General features: G+C 41.5%; 1 protein-coding gene across 1 annotated transcript; it reads left to right on the forward strand.

The window, feature by feature from the left end:
- Positions 1-389: 389 nt before the first annotated feature.
- On the forward strand, positions 390-16157 carry THBS1 (thrombospondin 1). Its single transcript, XM_071558072.1, has 22 exons — positions 390-497; positions 667-761; positions 1471-2048; positions 2523-2598; positions 2843-3039; positions 3227-3352; positions 4869-4962; positions 5299-5472; positions 5845-6021; positions 6334-6507; positions 6688-6815; positions 6931-7083; positions 7582-7800; positions 8373-8480; positions 8833-8992; positions 9386-9504; positions 11102-11336; positions 11699-11926; positions 12165-12436; positions 12737-12834; positions 12945-13084; positions 13806-16157. The coding sequence occupies exons 2-22, from the start codon at positions 692-694 to the stop codon at positions 13811-13813; spliced, it is 3534 nt and encodes a 1177-aa protein (XP_071414173.1). The 5' UTR covers positions 390-497; positions 667-691; the 3' UTR covers positions 13814-16157.
- The last annotated feature ends 790 nt before the right edge of the window (positions 16158-16947 follow it).

A 16947-nucleotide genomic window follows, 5' to 3' on the forward strand; every position in this document is an offset into this window, starting at 1 on the left:
AGGGGAGGGCAGGGCCGGGTCGGGCCGCCTGGCGGGCGGCGGGACAGGCGGCAGCGGGTGCCAGGCGGAGTTCAAGGCCGGTTGAGAAACGACGGCCCCCGACGGCTCCGGCGCGGCAGCCGCTGGCAGCGACGAAGACGAAGGGCGCGGGGCGGCCCCGAGGGCCCAGCGCCCCCTCGCGGCACAGCGACACCCGCGCCCCCGCCCAGCGGGGCGCGCCCGCCCCCGGCCCTGCGGAAAGTTGTCCCTGGCCCCGGAGCCACCCGGCTCCCGGCTCCCGCCTCCCGCTTCCTGCCCCGCCGCCGCCGATTGGCCCGCCGCGCGCCCAGGAATGCGAGCCATCCCTTTAAAGCCGCGCGCGGCGGCGGCGCCCCCAGAGTCCCGGCAGCGCAGCCACCGCCGTTCGCCCTCCAGCCCCGGACGCTCGGGGCTCCCGCGGATATCAGTCTCGGTGCCCGGAGGCCGGCGCTGAACCGCCCGCATCGCTCTTCCCGCAGGTAAGTGCTGAAGCTGCTCCCACCGCTCTCGCCGTCCTCCCCTCCGAGGGCGCCCGGGGGCACCTGTCCCGTGCCCGCCGCTCTCCCTTCCTGCTGGCGCCGGTTTGCCCTCCGGGCGTTCTGGGTGTGACGGCAGCGCGGTGACCTTCTCTCTTGTGTGTGTCCCCAGGCTGGTTCAGAGACAGACCTTTGCCATGGGGCCAGCGACTGCGCTCTGCCTCCTGCTCCTCGTGCTCAGCGGCTCAGAGACCAAGCGGACTGCAGGTAAGGCCAGCTCTGTGCTAGTCCCAGAACAGTCAGAGAAGGGAAGTACAAAAAAAACCCCTCTTCTTAGGTGCCTGTTTAGGCAGATGGAGTTGTGTTCGGTGGTGAAAAGCTCCAAAGCTTTCAATGAACAAGAAACGTTTTAAGAGGAGCATCAGCTAGCTGGGAACAGAAAACTCTCTGGTGTGAATTTGTGTAGCCTTCAGAAACAGGCATGCCGTCTCCAGGACTTGAGCACGTAGCTTATCCCACCTCTGCAGTGGACAGAGGACAGGGAACATGATGTAGGAACTGGCGGATGGTACCATGTAGAGAAGCAGCTGCTGTGCTTGCTGTCACTCATCTGAATTAACTGAGCTGTTTGCTATATCCTAGCATGGGAATACTGTGGTCTGGGCTTTGCTGTCCATTTCTTCTCTGCTAAAGCATGAGGTGCCAGAGTGGCTGTTACCTTTGTGTGTCAGTCAGCAGGTACCTGGCACTCCTGTGCTAACTGGCACCTGTACAAGAATGCACATGTACTGCCACGCTGCAGCTCCTGGTGGGAGTGCTGCACCATCAGAGCTACTGTATCTGCTCTGATGTGAGGTGCTGTGCCATGCACGACCTGCACCAGGAGCCAAAATATTAAGTAATTGTGGAAGATATGCACTTATTTAGCCTCTTCTTGTCCTTTTCTTATGATGCTTGTTCCGATCTCTCTCTGCAGAGTCTAGGAGTGATGATAACAGTGTCTTCGATCTCTTTGAACTCATTGGCTTCATGCGGAAGGGAGGTGGGCGCCGGGCACCAGGAGTGTACCTGGTGAAAGGACCAGATTCGTCCAGCCCTGCTTACCGCATTGAAGATGCCAGTCACATCCCTGCTGTCCCTGACCCGAAGTTCCAAGACTTGTTAGATGCCATCCATGCTGAGAAGGGCTTCATCCTCCTGGCCACTCTCCGGCAAGCCAAGAAAAGCAGGGGCACGCTCCTGTCTGTGGAACAGAAAGATGGCTCTGGTCATGTCTTCAGTCTGGTATCAAATGGCAAGGCAGGCTCCCTGGACCTGAGCCTTTCTGGTGATGGCAAGCAGCAATTAGTGTCTGTAGAGGATGTCTTGCTAGCTACAGGACATTGGAAGAATATCACCCTGTTTGTGCAGGAGGATCGAGCTCAGCTCTATGTGGGGTGTGAGAAAATGGAGAATGCTGAACTGGACATCCCCATCCAGAACATCTTCACTAGGGACCTCGCCAGCAGTGCCAGGCTCCGAATTGCCAAAGGGGGAGTCAATGACAACTTCCAGGTAAGACTTTCGCATATGTTTTTGCCAAGTATTTTCAGTCATCTGCTTTAAAGGTACATTAGCTGCTCAACCAGCCTAAAAAGCTACAAACCTTTAAATATAGAAAACTTTCATAATGGAATTTGAAGGGTGAAGTATTAAATTTGCAGGGATGGAAATTTCTGCCGCAGTAGGAATGCACTGAAGCTTCTGGACAGGTAGGTGTAGCTTCACTGCTCAGCTTCTTGTATGAGGTTCAGAAATTCATGGGTTTTTTATCTTCCTGCCTGGAATGTTGCCAGGTCTTTGTCATCAAGGATGAGACTATTAGGAAGCAGGGCTCATTTTCGTTAAGAAGAATGTGTTTCACTTTTTCATCTTTCTGTCATGAAATTACTCTTAAGGGTCTCATATGACCTTAGGTCTTTCCACGCAAGTGATACTTCTTTCCCTTAAAGTTGCTTAAAGAAGCTGTAATTCTTCCTCCATCCACAGGGACTGCTGCAGAATGTGCGGTTTGTGTTTGGAACAACGCTGGAAACTATCCTGAGGAACAAAGGCTGCTCCAGCTGTAAGTTTACAATCCTCTGAATCCAATGACCTATTAAAAATATGATTTCTCATTACATTAGAAAGACAAGTTTAAACAGAACTCAGAAGTATGCTGACATGCAAATCCACATTGCATAAGAAATAAGATTATATTTCAGCAGGCACCCTAGTGAATCTGATAACAGCTGTTTAGCAGGTGTTATCCTGGAATGATAAATGGACATGATAAAAATTGCATTTACTGTGTCTGTGTTTTCTCTTAGCCACTAGTGCAATCATTACTTTGGACAACCCTATCAATGGTTCCAGCCCAGCTATCCGCACTAATTACATTGGCCATAAAACAAAGGACATCCAAGCAGTCTGTGGATTTTCCTGTGATGAACTGACAAATATGTTTGTGGAACTGCAAGGGCTTCGGTCCATGGTCACAACACTTCAAGACAGAGTTCGCAAAGTGGTGAGTGTTGGTTAAATTCATGGTACCTTTTATTAACTGGTACATAGTACATTAATTATAACCTGCCTTTTGAGAGCCTGTATGAACAGCAATAAATTTACTTTGACTTTTGTGAAAAAGGGTGTTTTCTGTATTAACTTCTAAATATCTTATCTTTGCTTCTCACCACCACCTGCCCCACTCCAAGACTGAAGAAAACGAAATCATAGCCAAAGTGGTCCAGATCACTCCTGGAGCGTGCATTTATGATGGAATCTTGCATAAAAATAAAGAGGAGTGGACTATTGACAGCTGCACTGAATGTACTTGCCAGGTAAGATTCCTCACATTCACAAATCCTCTGAATATAAACTCAGGAGTCAGAATTAACAGGTACTTTTAAATTATATTCTTCGTTAGTGATTTGTACACAGAACTGGGCATAGTAGAGTAGCCATAGAATGATTCAGTTTATTTCATTCTACTAGATCTCTGGTATAAAGGCAACTTTCATTCTGTGTTACAACAGCAGTATTTTAGAAAATTATACAAAACATAACTCTGATATTACTATTAACACCCTTTTAGTTCCTTAATTTGGGAAATGCCTACATTTTTTACATAAGTCAATGAGTAAACTAAAAGTCAGCATCAATAGAACAAATGTATAATACTATCAGCTTTGCTTCCTAGAATACTTTAGATGTACCTTCTGTCTTCACTGAACCTCCTGCTGGCTTAGTAGGAAATGATGTTCTAGTACTGAGAAAAGGCACTTCAACTTTTCTGCAGTGGTGTTTATCTAGCAAATGCTTCTAGCTGTTTTCTATTAGCTGTTACAGATTATATGGAACAGCAATCCCTTTCAGATGTCAGGTTAGCTGTTTAAATCCCAGGATCACTTGCCAAGATATTTATGCTTTGTTTCATTTCTGGAGAATGTAAATATACACAAAACGTACAGTTTCAGTGTTTCTTTAAACTATTTGCTTGTTCCATTTAAGTATACCCTAGCAAAAGCATCTTGGAGTACCAGTAGTCTACCGAAGAGTGGGTTAACTAGCAAGCCAATCTTTAGAAACTAAAAGCTGGCTATTTGTATATGTGCAATCCAAAGATTCTCTTCTGCATCTGCTTCTATAGCTCTCAACATCTTTTGTCTTGTAGTCAGCAAAGGATACTGTGACTTCTGCATCTGCCTCTTTCCTATCAACCTTCTTTCTCAGTTTTAGCTGTAATTGCTTTAATGTAGTAATTTGCTCAGGGAGATTAAAATAGTAATCATAAGAGCATTCTTCTGACCAAGCTGCTGCCTCAAGAAGCAAAACTATAGAGTGCCCTTTAGCTCTCATTGAGATTGGAGGTGGGTGTTCTTATTCTGACTGTTTGGCTTACAGATCAAAAACTTCTAAGTATAAGTTATAGATTTCATGGATCTTGAGCAGAGTCCACTAAACTCATTTTATCTCTACCATATAATCAGCTTAAATCCATATTAACTGGAAAGAAAGTTAGCCTCTCATTCTTGTTTCATTTCCTTGAAGTCTGACCTTATCATGTGATATCCAAAGTATAATCCTTTATTTTAGTCAGCATTTGCTAGCTACTCCTGATAAACTTCTGCAAAACAAAAATACTTTTGCTCTTGACTAAAAAATAAGGGGTGAGAAAGGAAATGAGAGGAAGTTTGACTGAAAATACCTTTGGGTTGTATTAGCTCTAAATACGAGGATCTCTGCTTTAGATCTGCTATTGAGTCTTTGCTGCAGAAAAGATCTCTATTATTTAACCAGACTCTAGACATTGCTTATATTCCACTTCTTTATTGCAATTCTCACAATTCTTTACAGAACTCTGCTACTATATGCCGGAAAGTGTCCTGTCCTCTCATGCCTTGTTCCAATGCCACTGTGCCTGATGGGGAGTGCTGTCCCCGGTGCTGGCGTAAGTACTTAATTCATTCACATTTCTATAGCAGTTGGCTTCATTTAACTAGACACATGCTGCTCTGAAGTATCCCACAACTGGATATACAAGGATAACCTTGCACTAGTGAAGTACAGTTAGTCTGATGCCTCTTTGATGTTAATCACTTAAGTGATGTGTGTTCAATGTGTTCTACAAGACACAACCTACTGAAATATTTGAGTTCATGTCCTTTATCTTGTACAAGAAAGGAAGATGCATGTGGCTTTTGAGGATAGCTGTGTCCTTTTTTTGTGGTGAGAGGGGTGGGAGAAAAGACTATGGACTTATATTCAGAGCTGTATCCCTCTGCAGCTAGCGACTATGCAGATGATGGATGGTCTCCTTGGTCTGAATGGACCTCATGTTCCGTGACCTGTGGTAACGGGATTCAGCAAAGAGGGCGTTCCTGTGACAGTCTCAATAACCGCTGTGAAGGGTCTTCTGTGCAGACTCGAACTTGCCACCTTCAGGAGTGTGATAAGAGATGTAAGTACTTAATCTACTCATGCTGGTTGTAAAACATAGGCTACTTGAACTGGCTTAATGTTAACAGCAAAAATCACCATGTAATTCTGTCACTGGCGTGGATTGTTGTCTTCTAGCTTTAAGGACTTGTATTTAATCAGGTAAAGGGAAGCAGATAGTTAATGCAGTAAAAAGGCATGTTTGGGCACTGCTCTCAGGACAAAATTTGACCTTAGTTTAGGTATGAAATGTCTCTAGCAACAAAACTTGATCTGTGACAGTGCAGAGACTGTTGTATATGAAGTCTTTGGTACCGTTCTGGTACTGGTTACATCCTCGGTGCTGTGCAGCTTAAGTTTTCTGAAACTATTAACAGACATCTCTCTCTTGTAGTTAAACAGGATGGTGGCTGGAGTCACTGGTCACCATGGTCATCTTGTTCTGTCACTTGCGGCACGGGCATCATCACTAGAATTCGTCTCTGCAACTCTCCAGTACCACAGCTGAATGGCAAACCTTGTGAGGGAGAGGCAAGAGAAAACAAAGCCTGCCAGAAAGATCCTTGCCCAAGTAAGTGTGTCCTGGTGGTAACTACTGTTTTGTAGCTTAAATGATGAATTCCTGGAGTAGTTGCTATATAACCTAGTTCTAGTATTCTCTCTTTAAACTTAGAGGTGGGCTATGTAAAACTTCATAGGTTAGTTTCATCTGAAACTAAACTATTTTCTGTGCCTCCTCTTTGGAGTCCAATAATTCTGTCATCTATGTTGGAACAATGTCTGAAGTGCTCTCACTAGAAAAATAATAGTCCTTGGTGAGGTAGAAACTAGTTGTAGCACTAAATTTAATGCTATAAATGTCTTCCAACTTGTCTCCCTTTAGTTAATGGCAACTGGGGACCATGGTCTCCATGGGATGCTTGCACAGTGACATGTGGAGGAGGACTTCAAAAGCGTAGCCGTCTCTGCAATAATCCTGAGCCTCAGTATGGTGGGAAGACTTGTGTAGGTGAAGCTAGAGGGACTCAGGTCTGCAACAAACAGGACTGTCCAATTGGTGAGTATTCATTTTCCCAAAAACATCTGAAGGTTGTTGGAAATCTTGAAAATAGATATAAAAATTTTACTTAAGTCTGTAAACCACAAGTGCTAGAATTTTAAACCAGGATATCAAATACAGTACTGTAGCAGCATAGTAAGAATCCCTCACTGTAACACTTTCTCATTTGTTTCTCAGATGGGTGTTTGTCTAACCCTTGCTTTGCGGGGGCTACATGTACCAGCTCCCCTGATGGTTCCTGGAAGTGTGGTTCCTGTCCCACTGGCTACCATGGGGATGGTGTTCACTGCCAAGATATTGATGAGGTAAGAAATCTATAGTTTGCTTCTTGAAAGAGAAGGAAATAAAATGAAAAGGGAGAATAGAATCAGTGTTTTCTAATACTGTGTTGGTATCCTCTACCTCAAACTTGCATTTCAGTGCAAAGAGGTTCCCGATGCCTGCTTTGTCTTCAATGGAGTGCATGGGTGTGAAAATACTGAACCTGGGTACAACTGTCTGCCTTGCCCACCACGTTTCACTGGAACACAGCCATTTGGTCGCAGTGTTGAGGATGCCCTGACTAACAAACAGGTACTTGAGAACTGTTCTGGGTTATGAAATCTCACAAAGTTTCTAAAAAACAGAAAATACATATGCATTTTAAGCAAGAAGGACTTGGTACATTTAGTAAAGCACCATCTTCTGTGATTCAGAGCAGAAGGAGCATTAAGCAGTTTCTACTGAAATTCATATTGAGTTTTAAATATAACTGCCTGCCCCAGCCACGGAGGGTCCAGATGTTACACATAATTTTAGAAGTAATTTAGGAGTAAATCAGTATTCACTAATGATACAACAGTATGTGCCTCACATATCTTAGTGCTTGGTTCCATTTGAAAATATATAAGCTTTGAACAAGAAAAACAATCAATGCCAAGACTGCTACTGGAGTTGGGGACTGGAAGAATGTCATGTATGAGGCTTTTTTTTTAACCTGGTTGAAGGATAAGGATTTATTTGAATCTCTGGGGAAAGAATGAGGGATAAAAATATGTTTTCAGTGGGTTTAATTTCTGTGTGGCCTTCTAGGTCTGCAAGCCACGTAATCCATGCACAGATGGAACACATGACTGCAACAAGAATGCCAAATGCAATTACCTTGGCCACTTCAGTGACCCCATGTATCGCTGTGAATGTAAACCAGGCTATGCTGGTAATGGCATAATCTGTGGAGAAGATACTGACTTGGATGGATGGCCAAATGAGAACCTTGTTTGTGTTGCCAATGCCACTTACCACTGTAAAAAAGTAAGTTTATCCTCTTTTCCCATCTACGATTATAACAGCCTGACTAAGAAATATACCAAATTTGTTAGTGTTGGGAAATAAAGCAAATTTCTGTCTAGTTAGAGCTATTAAACTATCTTCTCTGCAAATAACCCTCTATGGACAGAGGAAGTGTAGAGATACCATTGTCAAGGCATTGCTAACAGGCTCTTGCTGTTGCTGTACTGCTTTATATATTCTTGCAATATGGGAAAAAATGAAGCCTGACACGATTATAAACACTTGTAAAATGTTCTAGGAAGATTCTAGTTTAGGCTGTATCTGCATCAGCTTTGCTTTGACACATAGGTATCTCCAGGGAAAGAAAAACAGGGTAAGATTCTCTAAAGCAACCCAATCTTTATTTTAAGAACTATTTGAACTTTCTAAGACTTATCACTGTAATGACTAGCTTAAATTGAGAGAATTACAGTAATAGAACACCTACCTGATTGACATACTGTGGTTTTGCCAAATCGTTAGATCTTACCTGCTCAACTTCCTATTGTAATCACCTCAGGAATGAACACATCTGTGTACTCTATGCTTTCTAGGATAACTGCCCTAATCTGCCTAACTCTGGGCAGGAAGACTATGATAAGGATGGGATTGGTGATGCCTGTGACAGTGATGATGATGATGATGGCATTCCTGATGACCGGGTAAGACAACAGAAAAGAACAGCCTTTGAGAATGTGGCTCTCCCATTCCCCTTTCTAAAGGTGGGGTCTAGCTTCTGACCTTAATCTTAAGAGAGGACCACAGGAAATTGCTGGCACTGACAGCTATCCTGGAAACCTTTGTTTGCATAGTTATGTGTATCTAACTTTCTGCAGCTGTTTGAGCTTTGGAAGTGAATTTTAATTCAGCTGTTCTTACACTCATGTAAGCAACAGGATGTTTTGAGATAGTTGTATTCCAGTTTTAACTGTTTCCCTGCCTTTCATTTCTTCTGGTTAAAGGTTTAATTTGATTGTTTGTTTCTAAAGCTTGACTTCCTTCTTGCTTTTTCAGGACAACTGTCCATTCACCTACAACCCACAGCAATATGACTATGACAGGGATGATGTTGGTGACCGCTGTGATAACTGTCCCTACAGTCACAACCCTGATCAAACTGACACTGACAACAATGGAGAAGGAGATGCATGTGCAGTAGATATTGATGGAGATGGTAGGTGGCCTCTAACCATTCCTTAACATGGTTTTCTAATCACCAATGAATCAAATGTACCCAGTGTACCACTGATTTCCTACTAAAGTTTCATCCCTGAACACACAAGTTCTCCTGTGTTGGCTTCAGGACACAAAGGCTACTGAAGGAACAGTTAGGGCTAATAGAAATTCACTTTAGAATATATACATTTTGGCACAGTTCAATTGTAGCTCCACTCTCACAGGCAGTAGGACAGAAGTGTGGCAGAGCTAGTGATAAGTCAAGTTTCAAAGCTTTCAAATGTTCAAAATGCTTTCAAAAATGTACTAAGAAACGTGTGGTGGGTTTACACAGTCACTTGCAGCATTTAGATTTCTGACTTGCATTCATGAACTTTTCTTAATTTTTCAGGGGTGCTTAATGAAAGGGACAACTGCCAATATGTCTACAATGTAGACCAGAGGGATACAGACTTGGATGGTGTTGGAGATCAGTGTGATAATTGTCCACTGGAACACAATCCTGACCAGGTATGAGATTGCATTACATAAACTGGTATGATAAAAAATATAACCTGTTGTGTGTTGTAGAAAACATTTGAACGAATTAAACCTTAAATTTCACTTGTTATAAATCATTCTTAGTAATCTTCCAGATAGTGCCTTTATCAAAAAACATACTCTCACAGTTTGAACAGCTGTTAGATATTTTCTGAAAAGTAACTCTAGTGAAGGTCTTTGAGACTATTGAGTGTACTTATCTCCTTAACATTTCTTAGGTTTCTCAGTTGTGGTGATTCTCATAGTGAGACTATGAAATACTTCGGGAGCATTGTATAAAATCTAGGCAGTGGGAATTACCTTCTTCATAGCCTGTAGTGCTGCGTTCACTTAGACTCAAAGTTGCACTTCAATCTTTGTCCTTAAGCTTGAAGCAACTGCATTTCAGAAGACAACTTTTTTTACCAGTACATTGAAAGCAGCACAAGTTGATTGTTCTAAGGAAAAGGCACATTCTGGCACTTTTGAAATTCATCCTTATAAAAATCTAGGGGTATCCAGACTCTCAGACAACTTACTGGTTCAAAAATGTTTGAAGGCAGAAATAGATAAAGCATGTGTCATCCTGTCAGTTAAAAGACTAAGAGCTTCAGGGACATAATTGGAATGTTTGAAAGGTTAGAAAAGCTGTTGCAAATAACTGGAATGTAATGTAGTGTGGTCATGTAGCCTAAAAGCTACATGAAGGTTACTTTAATATAAAATTTCTTAGTCATTGTGGCTTGCTTTAGTACTTCCCCACCTTAGGGCAACATTTTTCTTATGACTTTGAAGTCTTAATGTAAGACTCAATGGCTTTCCAAACACTTTTCTAAGCAATTTCTATAAGTGGAGATACTAGATTTTAAATGGCAGAATTAGAAGCTATTCAAACTGTGTAGTATGCCTTCTGTCTATGCCAACACCGGGGTCATCCACCAGTGTTAACAAGACTACTGGACTAAACCTTGAGGCAACCTCAAGGGTGACAGGATTGTTTTTATTTCAGAAGCTGATTAAGCAAATGACTGCTAAAATGTGATTAGCAAGCACAGCAGTTAATGCAGTCTGTGGCCAGTATGGGAACAATCGGGGGGCATGAAGAGCATTGTAGGCTTTTATTGTAAAGAAAATTATGATATGGTGTAGAAGCTCTAAAACGAAATCTTTGTAGACTCTGTTTTAATGTTACAGCCTCTACTGGCTGGGTACAGATTAGTCCTACCCTTGTCTGGCCCTTGAAACCACACTGTTAGCTGGGAAGGTGGGAGGTAAAGTACTCTGCATCCAATATAGTAGGCTACTGACAGAAGAGTTGCGTGGCAGAAGGGAGAAGATAAGCTGATGACCACACTGCTTTCTGATGCTGCGGATTCAAATTCAAACCAAGACAAGACTAAAGCAGGATAAAACCAGGTAGCACAGGCAGCTTTAAGTGTATATTAATCCACTTGCTACATCCATCTTAGCTCTTGATCAAGCAAGCAGAAATCCCAATTAACTGTATATATTTAAACTCCCATTTCAGAGACTCCTATCTCAGTCTTAAGTGGCTTTTTAGAATGCTTTTTTTTTTCTCCTCCCATAGGAAGACACAGATTCTGACCTCATAGGTGATCAGTGTGACAACAACCAGGACATAGATGAAGATGGCCATCAAAATAATCTTGATAACTGCCCCTATGTGCCCAATGCCAATCAAGCTGATCATGATAAGGATGGAAAAGGTGATGCCTGTGACCATGATGACGACAATGATGGTATCCCTGATGACAAAGATAACTGCAGATTGGTTGCCAACCCAGATCAAGCTGATTCTGATGGTAAGGTGACCAGTATTACCATAACATTTAAGAGTATCTTCCAACAGTTTGATGCTATTTTTTCATGCTCTTCCACATTGAACAAAACTTTGAAATAAGAAAAACTAGAATATCTGTACTGTTGTTGTAGTGCTTCTCAGGAGTAAAGAGCAATGTAAAAATGACCACATATCCAACTTATTCCTGAATCACTATCAGACTGGAGTGAAAGTGCATTTATACACTAGGTGTTGCAGCTTCTGTCTTGTATCTGCCAGAAGTACCTGGGCAGTCAAGAGTTCTGCAATTAAAACTCCCAAGCTGTAAGACTCAGAAGCAAACAAAGGTGGTGATGTAATGGTAAAATTACTTTTATTCTGCAGGTGATGGACGTGGAGATGCTTGCAAGGATGACTTTGACCAAGACAGTGTGCCAGACATTGACGATATCTGCCCTGAAAATGTGGAAATTAGTGAGACTGATTTCCGAAAATTTCAGATGATTCCCCTGGATCCCAAAGGAACATCCCAAAATGATCCAAACTGGGTTGTTCGTCACCAGGGTAAAGAACTGGTTCAGACAGTCAACTGTGACCCTGGCCTTGCAGTTGGTAAGGGGAAAAATGTAACTCTAACAGGCATTACACTGTTGTTAGTGGGTTTGGTTTTTTTGGTTTGGTTTTTGTTTCTTTGGGTGGTTTTGTTTGGTTGGTTTGTGTTTTTTGGGGGTGCTTGTTTGTTTTGTTGTTGGGGTAGGGGAGAGGAGGAGAACTTGAGAAACTATTAAGGAGTCGTCTAAGAATTGCAAAAGAGCAGCCCCTAAAGTTTTGCCCTTTAATGTCTCCATAGGTTTTGATGAATTCAATGCTGTGGACTTCAGTGGTACCTTCTTCATCAATACAGAAAGGGATGATGATTACGCTGGCTTTGTATTTGGCTACCAATCTAGCAGTCGTTTCTATGTTGTCATGTGGAAGCAGATCACCCAGTCTTACTGGGACCCCACACCAACCAAAGCTCAAGGCTATTCAGGTCTCTCCATCAAAGTTGTGAATTCCACCACTGGCCCAGGAGAACACCTTCGTAATGCTCTGTGGCACACAGGAAACACTCCTGGCCAGGTAAGAGTGGCACTAACTACATGCTGAAGTGCTCTTAATGTGATAATATGATTACTCCAATGCAATAAGGTACTCTTCTGCCCTGTAAGGCAGGCCGTTCTTCCAAGTTAGGCACTTACAGATGGTTTGCACATGCTAATCAGAATGGTGTAGTCTCTGGCAAAGACCAGTAACTTTGTAATTTTCCCCTAATGATTTACTTGAAGTCCTTAATAGTAGTAGTGATGATTGTCAAGGCATCTTTTTGTCAAAACAATAGCTGTCATCTCAGGCTTCTGGTTAATAAATGTTTTTTCATAGGTGAGAACTTTGTGGCACGATCCTCGTCACATTGGCTGGAAAGATTTCACTGCATACAGATGGCGCCTTAGCCATAGACCAAAGACTGGCTACATTAGGTAAGTATCATCCTTTTATCTGAAGTAATTATCTCAAGAGAAGTGGATGTCTGTAAAGACAAACCTAACAGAAGCTTGTTAAAGATGGCTGTACTATTGTCTCTTTGTAGGGTTGTAATGTATGAAGGGAAGAAAATCATGGCGGATTCAGGACCAATCTATGATAAAACCTATGCTGGTGGTCGGCTAGGATTATTTGTCTTCTCTCAAGAAATGGTGTTCTTTTCAGATCTTAAATATGAATGCAGAGGTATGGATGACATTGTATTTAAGAGATCCCGTATGAACTAATTTGTTCAAGAAAGCCACTCTCAAGAAAAGTAGAATGGATCAAGATAGAAGATCTAGAAAGTTCACCCATGATCTTTCATGGCTCAATCTCAAACAAGTTCTGCAGGCAGACACAGGACATCATCTTGATAAACTTTTTACAGTTAAAAGCTTAAAAGTACAAAATTTAAGTATAGAATCATAAAATCAGCTGGGTTGGAAGAGACCTCAGAGATCATCAAGTCCAACCCAAGTATATTTCTATTGTGTTATTTCAAAGTATCAGAAATCCATGTTGAGTGGATGATATACATCTTGAATCTCCTTTAAAATGCTAAATAGAATGAAACAACAGAGCTGACAAAGTCCAAGGTGGAAATACGAAATACTGGCTTTAGCAAGCAAAAAAACTAATTTGCTTAAAAGCAAGCAAATTAAAAGGTTGTCTGCATATTGCAGTCTTGCTGTTTAGTGGAGGTAAATGCATATGACTAATTCCAGGTGCTTTGGTCTTCTTAAATTGTGACTTCATCATGTAATGGTTACATAGATTAGGTTCTGAAGTCTAACTCAAGAAAATACCTAAGCACTTCCAAGTTTTGGGTTTTTTTACAAATGTCTTTTGGCATTAATGACTTGGGCATAGTCATGCATAATACACAGAAATACTTAAATTTCTCAATTTTTTTTCTTTTTCACAGATACATAATCACAAGGTTGTTGGATTCAGAGACTATTTAAAAATGCTGGTAATTGCACCTTTTGAAACGTTTAGCCTTACGAATCCTGGGACCATTATATTATTCCTTCCTTTCTTCTTTCTTCATAAAAGTGGACTCAAAACACATGACCTGCCTCAAGAGAATGCTTTTGAGAGAATGGAAGTGACAACATACTTGGTATCTGACCTCTGCTGAAATGGAAGGAAACAAATGTGTCTTGCAAATGAGAATTGTCTTCGCTGAACAAGCACACTTCTTTCAGTAGGAAAGAGATTTGTTTGCTGTTTATCACAGTGCAGCGTCACTACACCTCTAACTGAGGTCCCATGGAGTAGCATTTTGTAAAAAGAGCATCTTTGGATGTGCTGTGGACTACTTAAACTGAAGACCTTTCATTGTGTGGGGAGAAGGGGTTTTGGGTGGGAGAGGGAACTCTGGGTCTTTCTTTATTCCTTATAGGAGAGAAGATTTTTTGTTTTTAAGGACAGCTGTGCTATCTTGGTTTACATCCATTTAACTTGGAGAAATTATTACTGGTTTTTTATGTCATCTCTTTTAGATAAAAACACAGCCTTACTCTATTTGTGGAGAGCTAGATCAGTTTCTGTACTACACAGGACAAAACATATCCTGAAACTGATTTCTGTCATTGGAGAAGGGAAAGAAGACAAAAACTGGTACACTGGATCACACCAGCTTTGGGAGAACTGGGATTTATGATTAGATTCTGTTTTTTCCTGATTAGAAGCAGATCTTGCTCTACCTTTTAAATGTGCTCTTTCAGATATGGTGCCAGAAAGCCCCACCATCTCAGCTAGCACTGTGCTGTCCTTCAGGAAACCAGCATATGTTTCACTTTTTATGGTTAAAGAGGCACAAAAATAATAGTAATGAAAACATTCCTTTTCTACATGCCATAGATGCTTTAAACCCCTTCACTTCTTTGGAGGGGAGGAAAAGGGGCCTGTAGATAAAATTGTAAAATATTTATTTTTGCCTATTCTTGATGTTATAATGACTGAGGGGTTATTGATTAAAACAACAAGAAATGCATCAAGACTATCCACCTAATAATTGTTGCGAGTCTTCATGACTGTAAGATTGTAAATACAGATTATTTATTATCTCTGTTCTATGCTGAAACTAGAGGGGGTTTAGTTGAGGAAAAATCCTTTCTGGAGCAAATAGTGGTGATCTATTTGTTACAAAGAGCAATTTTCCCACAAAGGCTTTGATGCGCAGGGAAAAGTGACGAGTGGGAAATCGGATGTTTGTTTTTCTCAGTCTGAGCTCAATGTTGGCTTTTGCTTTCTTTAGGCAAAGCAGTTGTTAGCCTGGTATGCAACTGTTTTGCAGTGCTAAAATTCAAGTCCCTTTAGGTGGTAGCAGTTTCTGTCCCAGCCATAGTGCTAGAGATGAGGGAATGCCATTTACCATCTTAAATGTTATTCAGTGCTGGGAAATGTCTGTGGTTCTTTACCACGGGTCAGGGGCCCTAACACAAAGCCAAGATACCTGCCTTGAGGAGATTGCAGGGAGAGGCACAATGACTGCCATCAGCAACCATTGAAACCGGCTGTTTGTGCCACTGCTCACTAAGTATTGTAACTAGTGATGTGCAGCTACAAAAGAAGGAATTCTTCACGGACTAAACAGAATTTCAGCAAGTCCTTGCAAAAGAGGCAGAGGGCTTGATGTACATTAAAAGACTGTTTTCCCCAACAGAAGGGGCAGCATCTATAATACTTCCTTGTCTTTTCAAAAAATGAAAAGAAATTAACATTACCTCATTGTTGTGTGACTGAGAAAAACCTTTGGATAAAGCAGAGTTCAAATGTCTAACAAACTTTAAAGCTACTGTAGTACTAAAAAGTTAATGCTGTACATAATCAAAATTTCTTTGCAGAAAATGTATTCCCAGTAAGGAAATGGCATTGGAAAAAAAAAGGTCAAATACAATTTCTAGTGTTGTATTATATTTTTTCCTGTCATCTTGTATACCATTGCTTGTATTTTTATAAATTATTTTTCTTGTTGCCATTGTAATAGTTAATCACATAATTGTGTAGATAGGCTATTTAAATAATTTATCATGAAATGCTACCTGTAGAGTTAGTATTTCTATTTTTATAAAAAGTTTGCACACTGAACTGAAGACTTTTTTTTTTTTTGCTTCCCTCCTCCCCATGTTTTTGCTAGCATAATTTTCTAAGAACATGCTTTTTTTTTTAAACATTTTTAACCATTTTCCATTTTAAAGTTGTGTAAGTTGTACAATAAAGCTTCTTACATACAAAGAACAATAAACCACCAAGGACATTTATATTTATACTTTCGTGTTCCAGTTTTATTCATGTTCTGCAATACATCTCTGGGTCACTGATGTGTTATTTTTGTTAAGTTTGGCTTCAATGCAAGATATCTCTACTCTCTTTACATTAAAACTATGCTGAGGGGATGCACCTGAGCTGTTCCCTAGGCATAACAGCTGCTCCACCTCCAAGCACTGCTGTAGTTACGTAGCATGTGCAGGTGGCACATTTGCTGCTGAAGGCTGCACTTAAAGACTTCTGAAGGGCAGACACAGCCATGCTGCTATTGACACATCAACAGGTCAACCCTCTGAGGGACATCAATCATACCCAGCCAGGCCTTCCCCTCTCCCAAGAAAAGAGGCTTATTTGCAGAGGCAGAGGAATCTAGGCTCAAGACTGAAACTTGTAGTGTGATCAAAAAGCGGATAACATGGCACTATATCAAAAACAGAATAAGCTACTAAAGTAAGAGCAGTTAAGACTGGCTGCTCAGTCTTTACTTGCAGCAGTTTGTCTCATGCACTGCATAGCAAAGCAAGGTGCTGTATTAGGAGTGCTAGATACCCACATAAGAAGTGTATTTAGGGGGTCCTGCAGATATGGAAAATTAATCTTTACATCTCCTTTACCTGAGGATGAAGAGTTCTGTGACACTAAACTTTCAAGGGCAGTCATGTTTATTTGCTCTTTTTTCCCCACTGAGAAAAAGGACAAAGAAAAAGCTCCTGACCTGTTGCTTCCAGAATATGAGGGGCTGCTGAATTTCTGCTATCACCAGTTACAGGATTGCCAGCTTGACTTCTCTG

The sequence above is a fragment of the Pithys albifrons genome, chromosome 6 (genome assembly GCF_047495875.1).
Source record: "Pithys albifrons albifrons isolate INPA30051 chromosome 6, PitAlb_v1, whole genome shotgun sequence".
Taxonomy (NCBI): domain Eukaryota; kingdom Metazoa; phylum Chordata; class Aves; order Passeriformes; family Thamnophilidae; genus Pithys; species Pithys albifrons.

Excerpts from the sequence above, each read along its gene's own strand:
- THBS1 (XM_071558072.1), top strand. The coding sequence starts at position 692 with ATGGGGCCAGCGACTGCGCTCTGCCTCCTGCTCCTCGTGCTCAGCGGC. Across the intron at positions 6,816-6,930 it reads ACTGCCAAGATATTGATGAG|TGCAAAGAGGTTCCCGATGC; the intron begins GTAAGAAATCTA and ends CTTGCATTTCAG. Across the intron at positions 11,927-12,164 it reads TGACCCTGGCCTTGCAGTTG|GTTTTGATGAATTCAATGCT; the intron begins GTAAGGGGAAAA and ends ATGTCTCCATAG.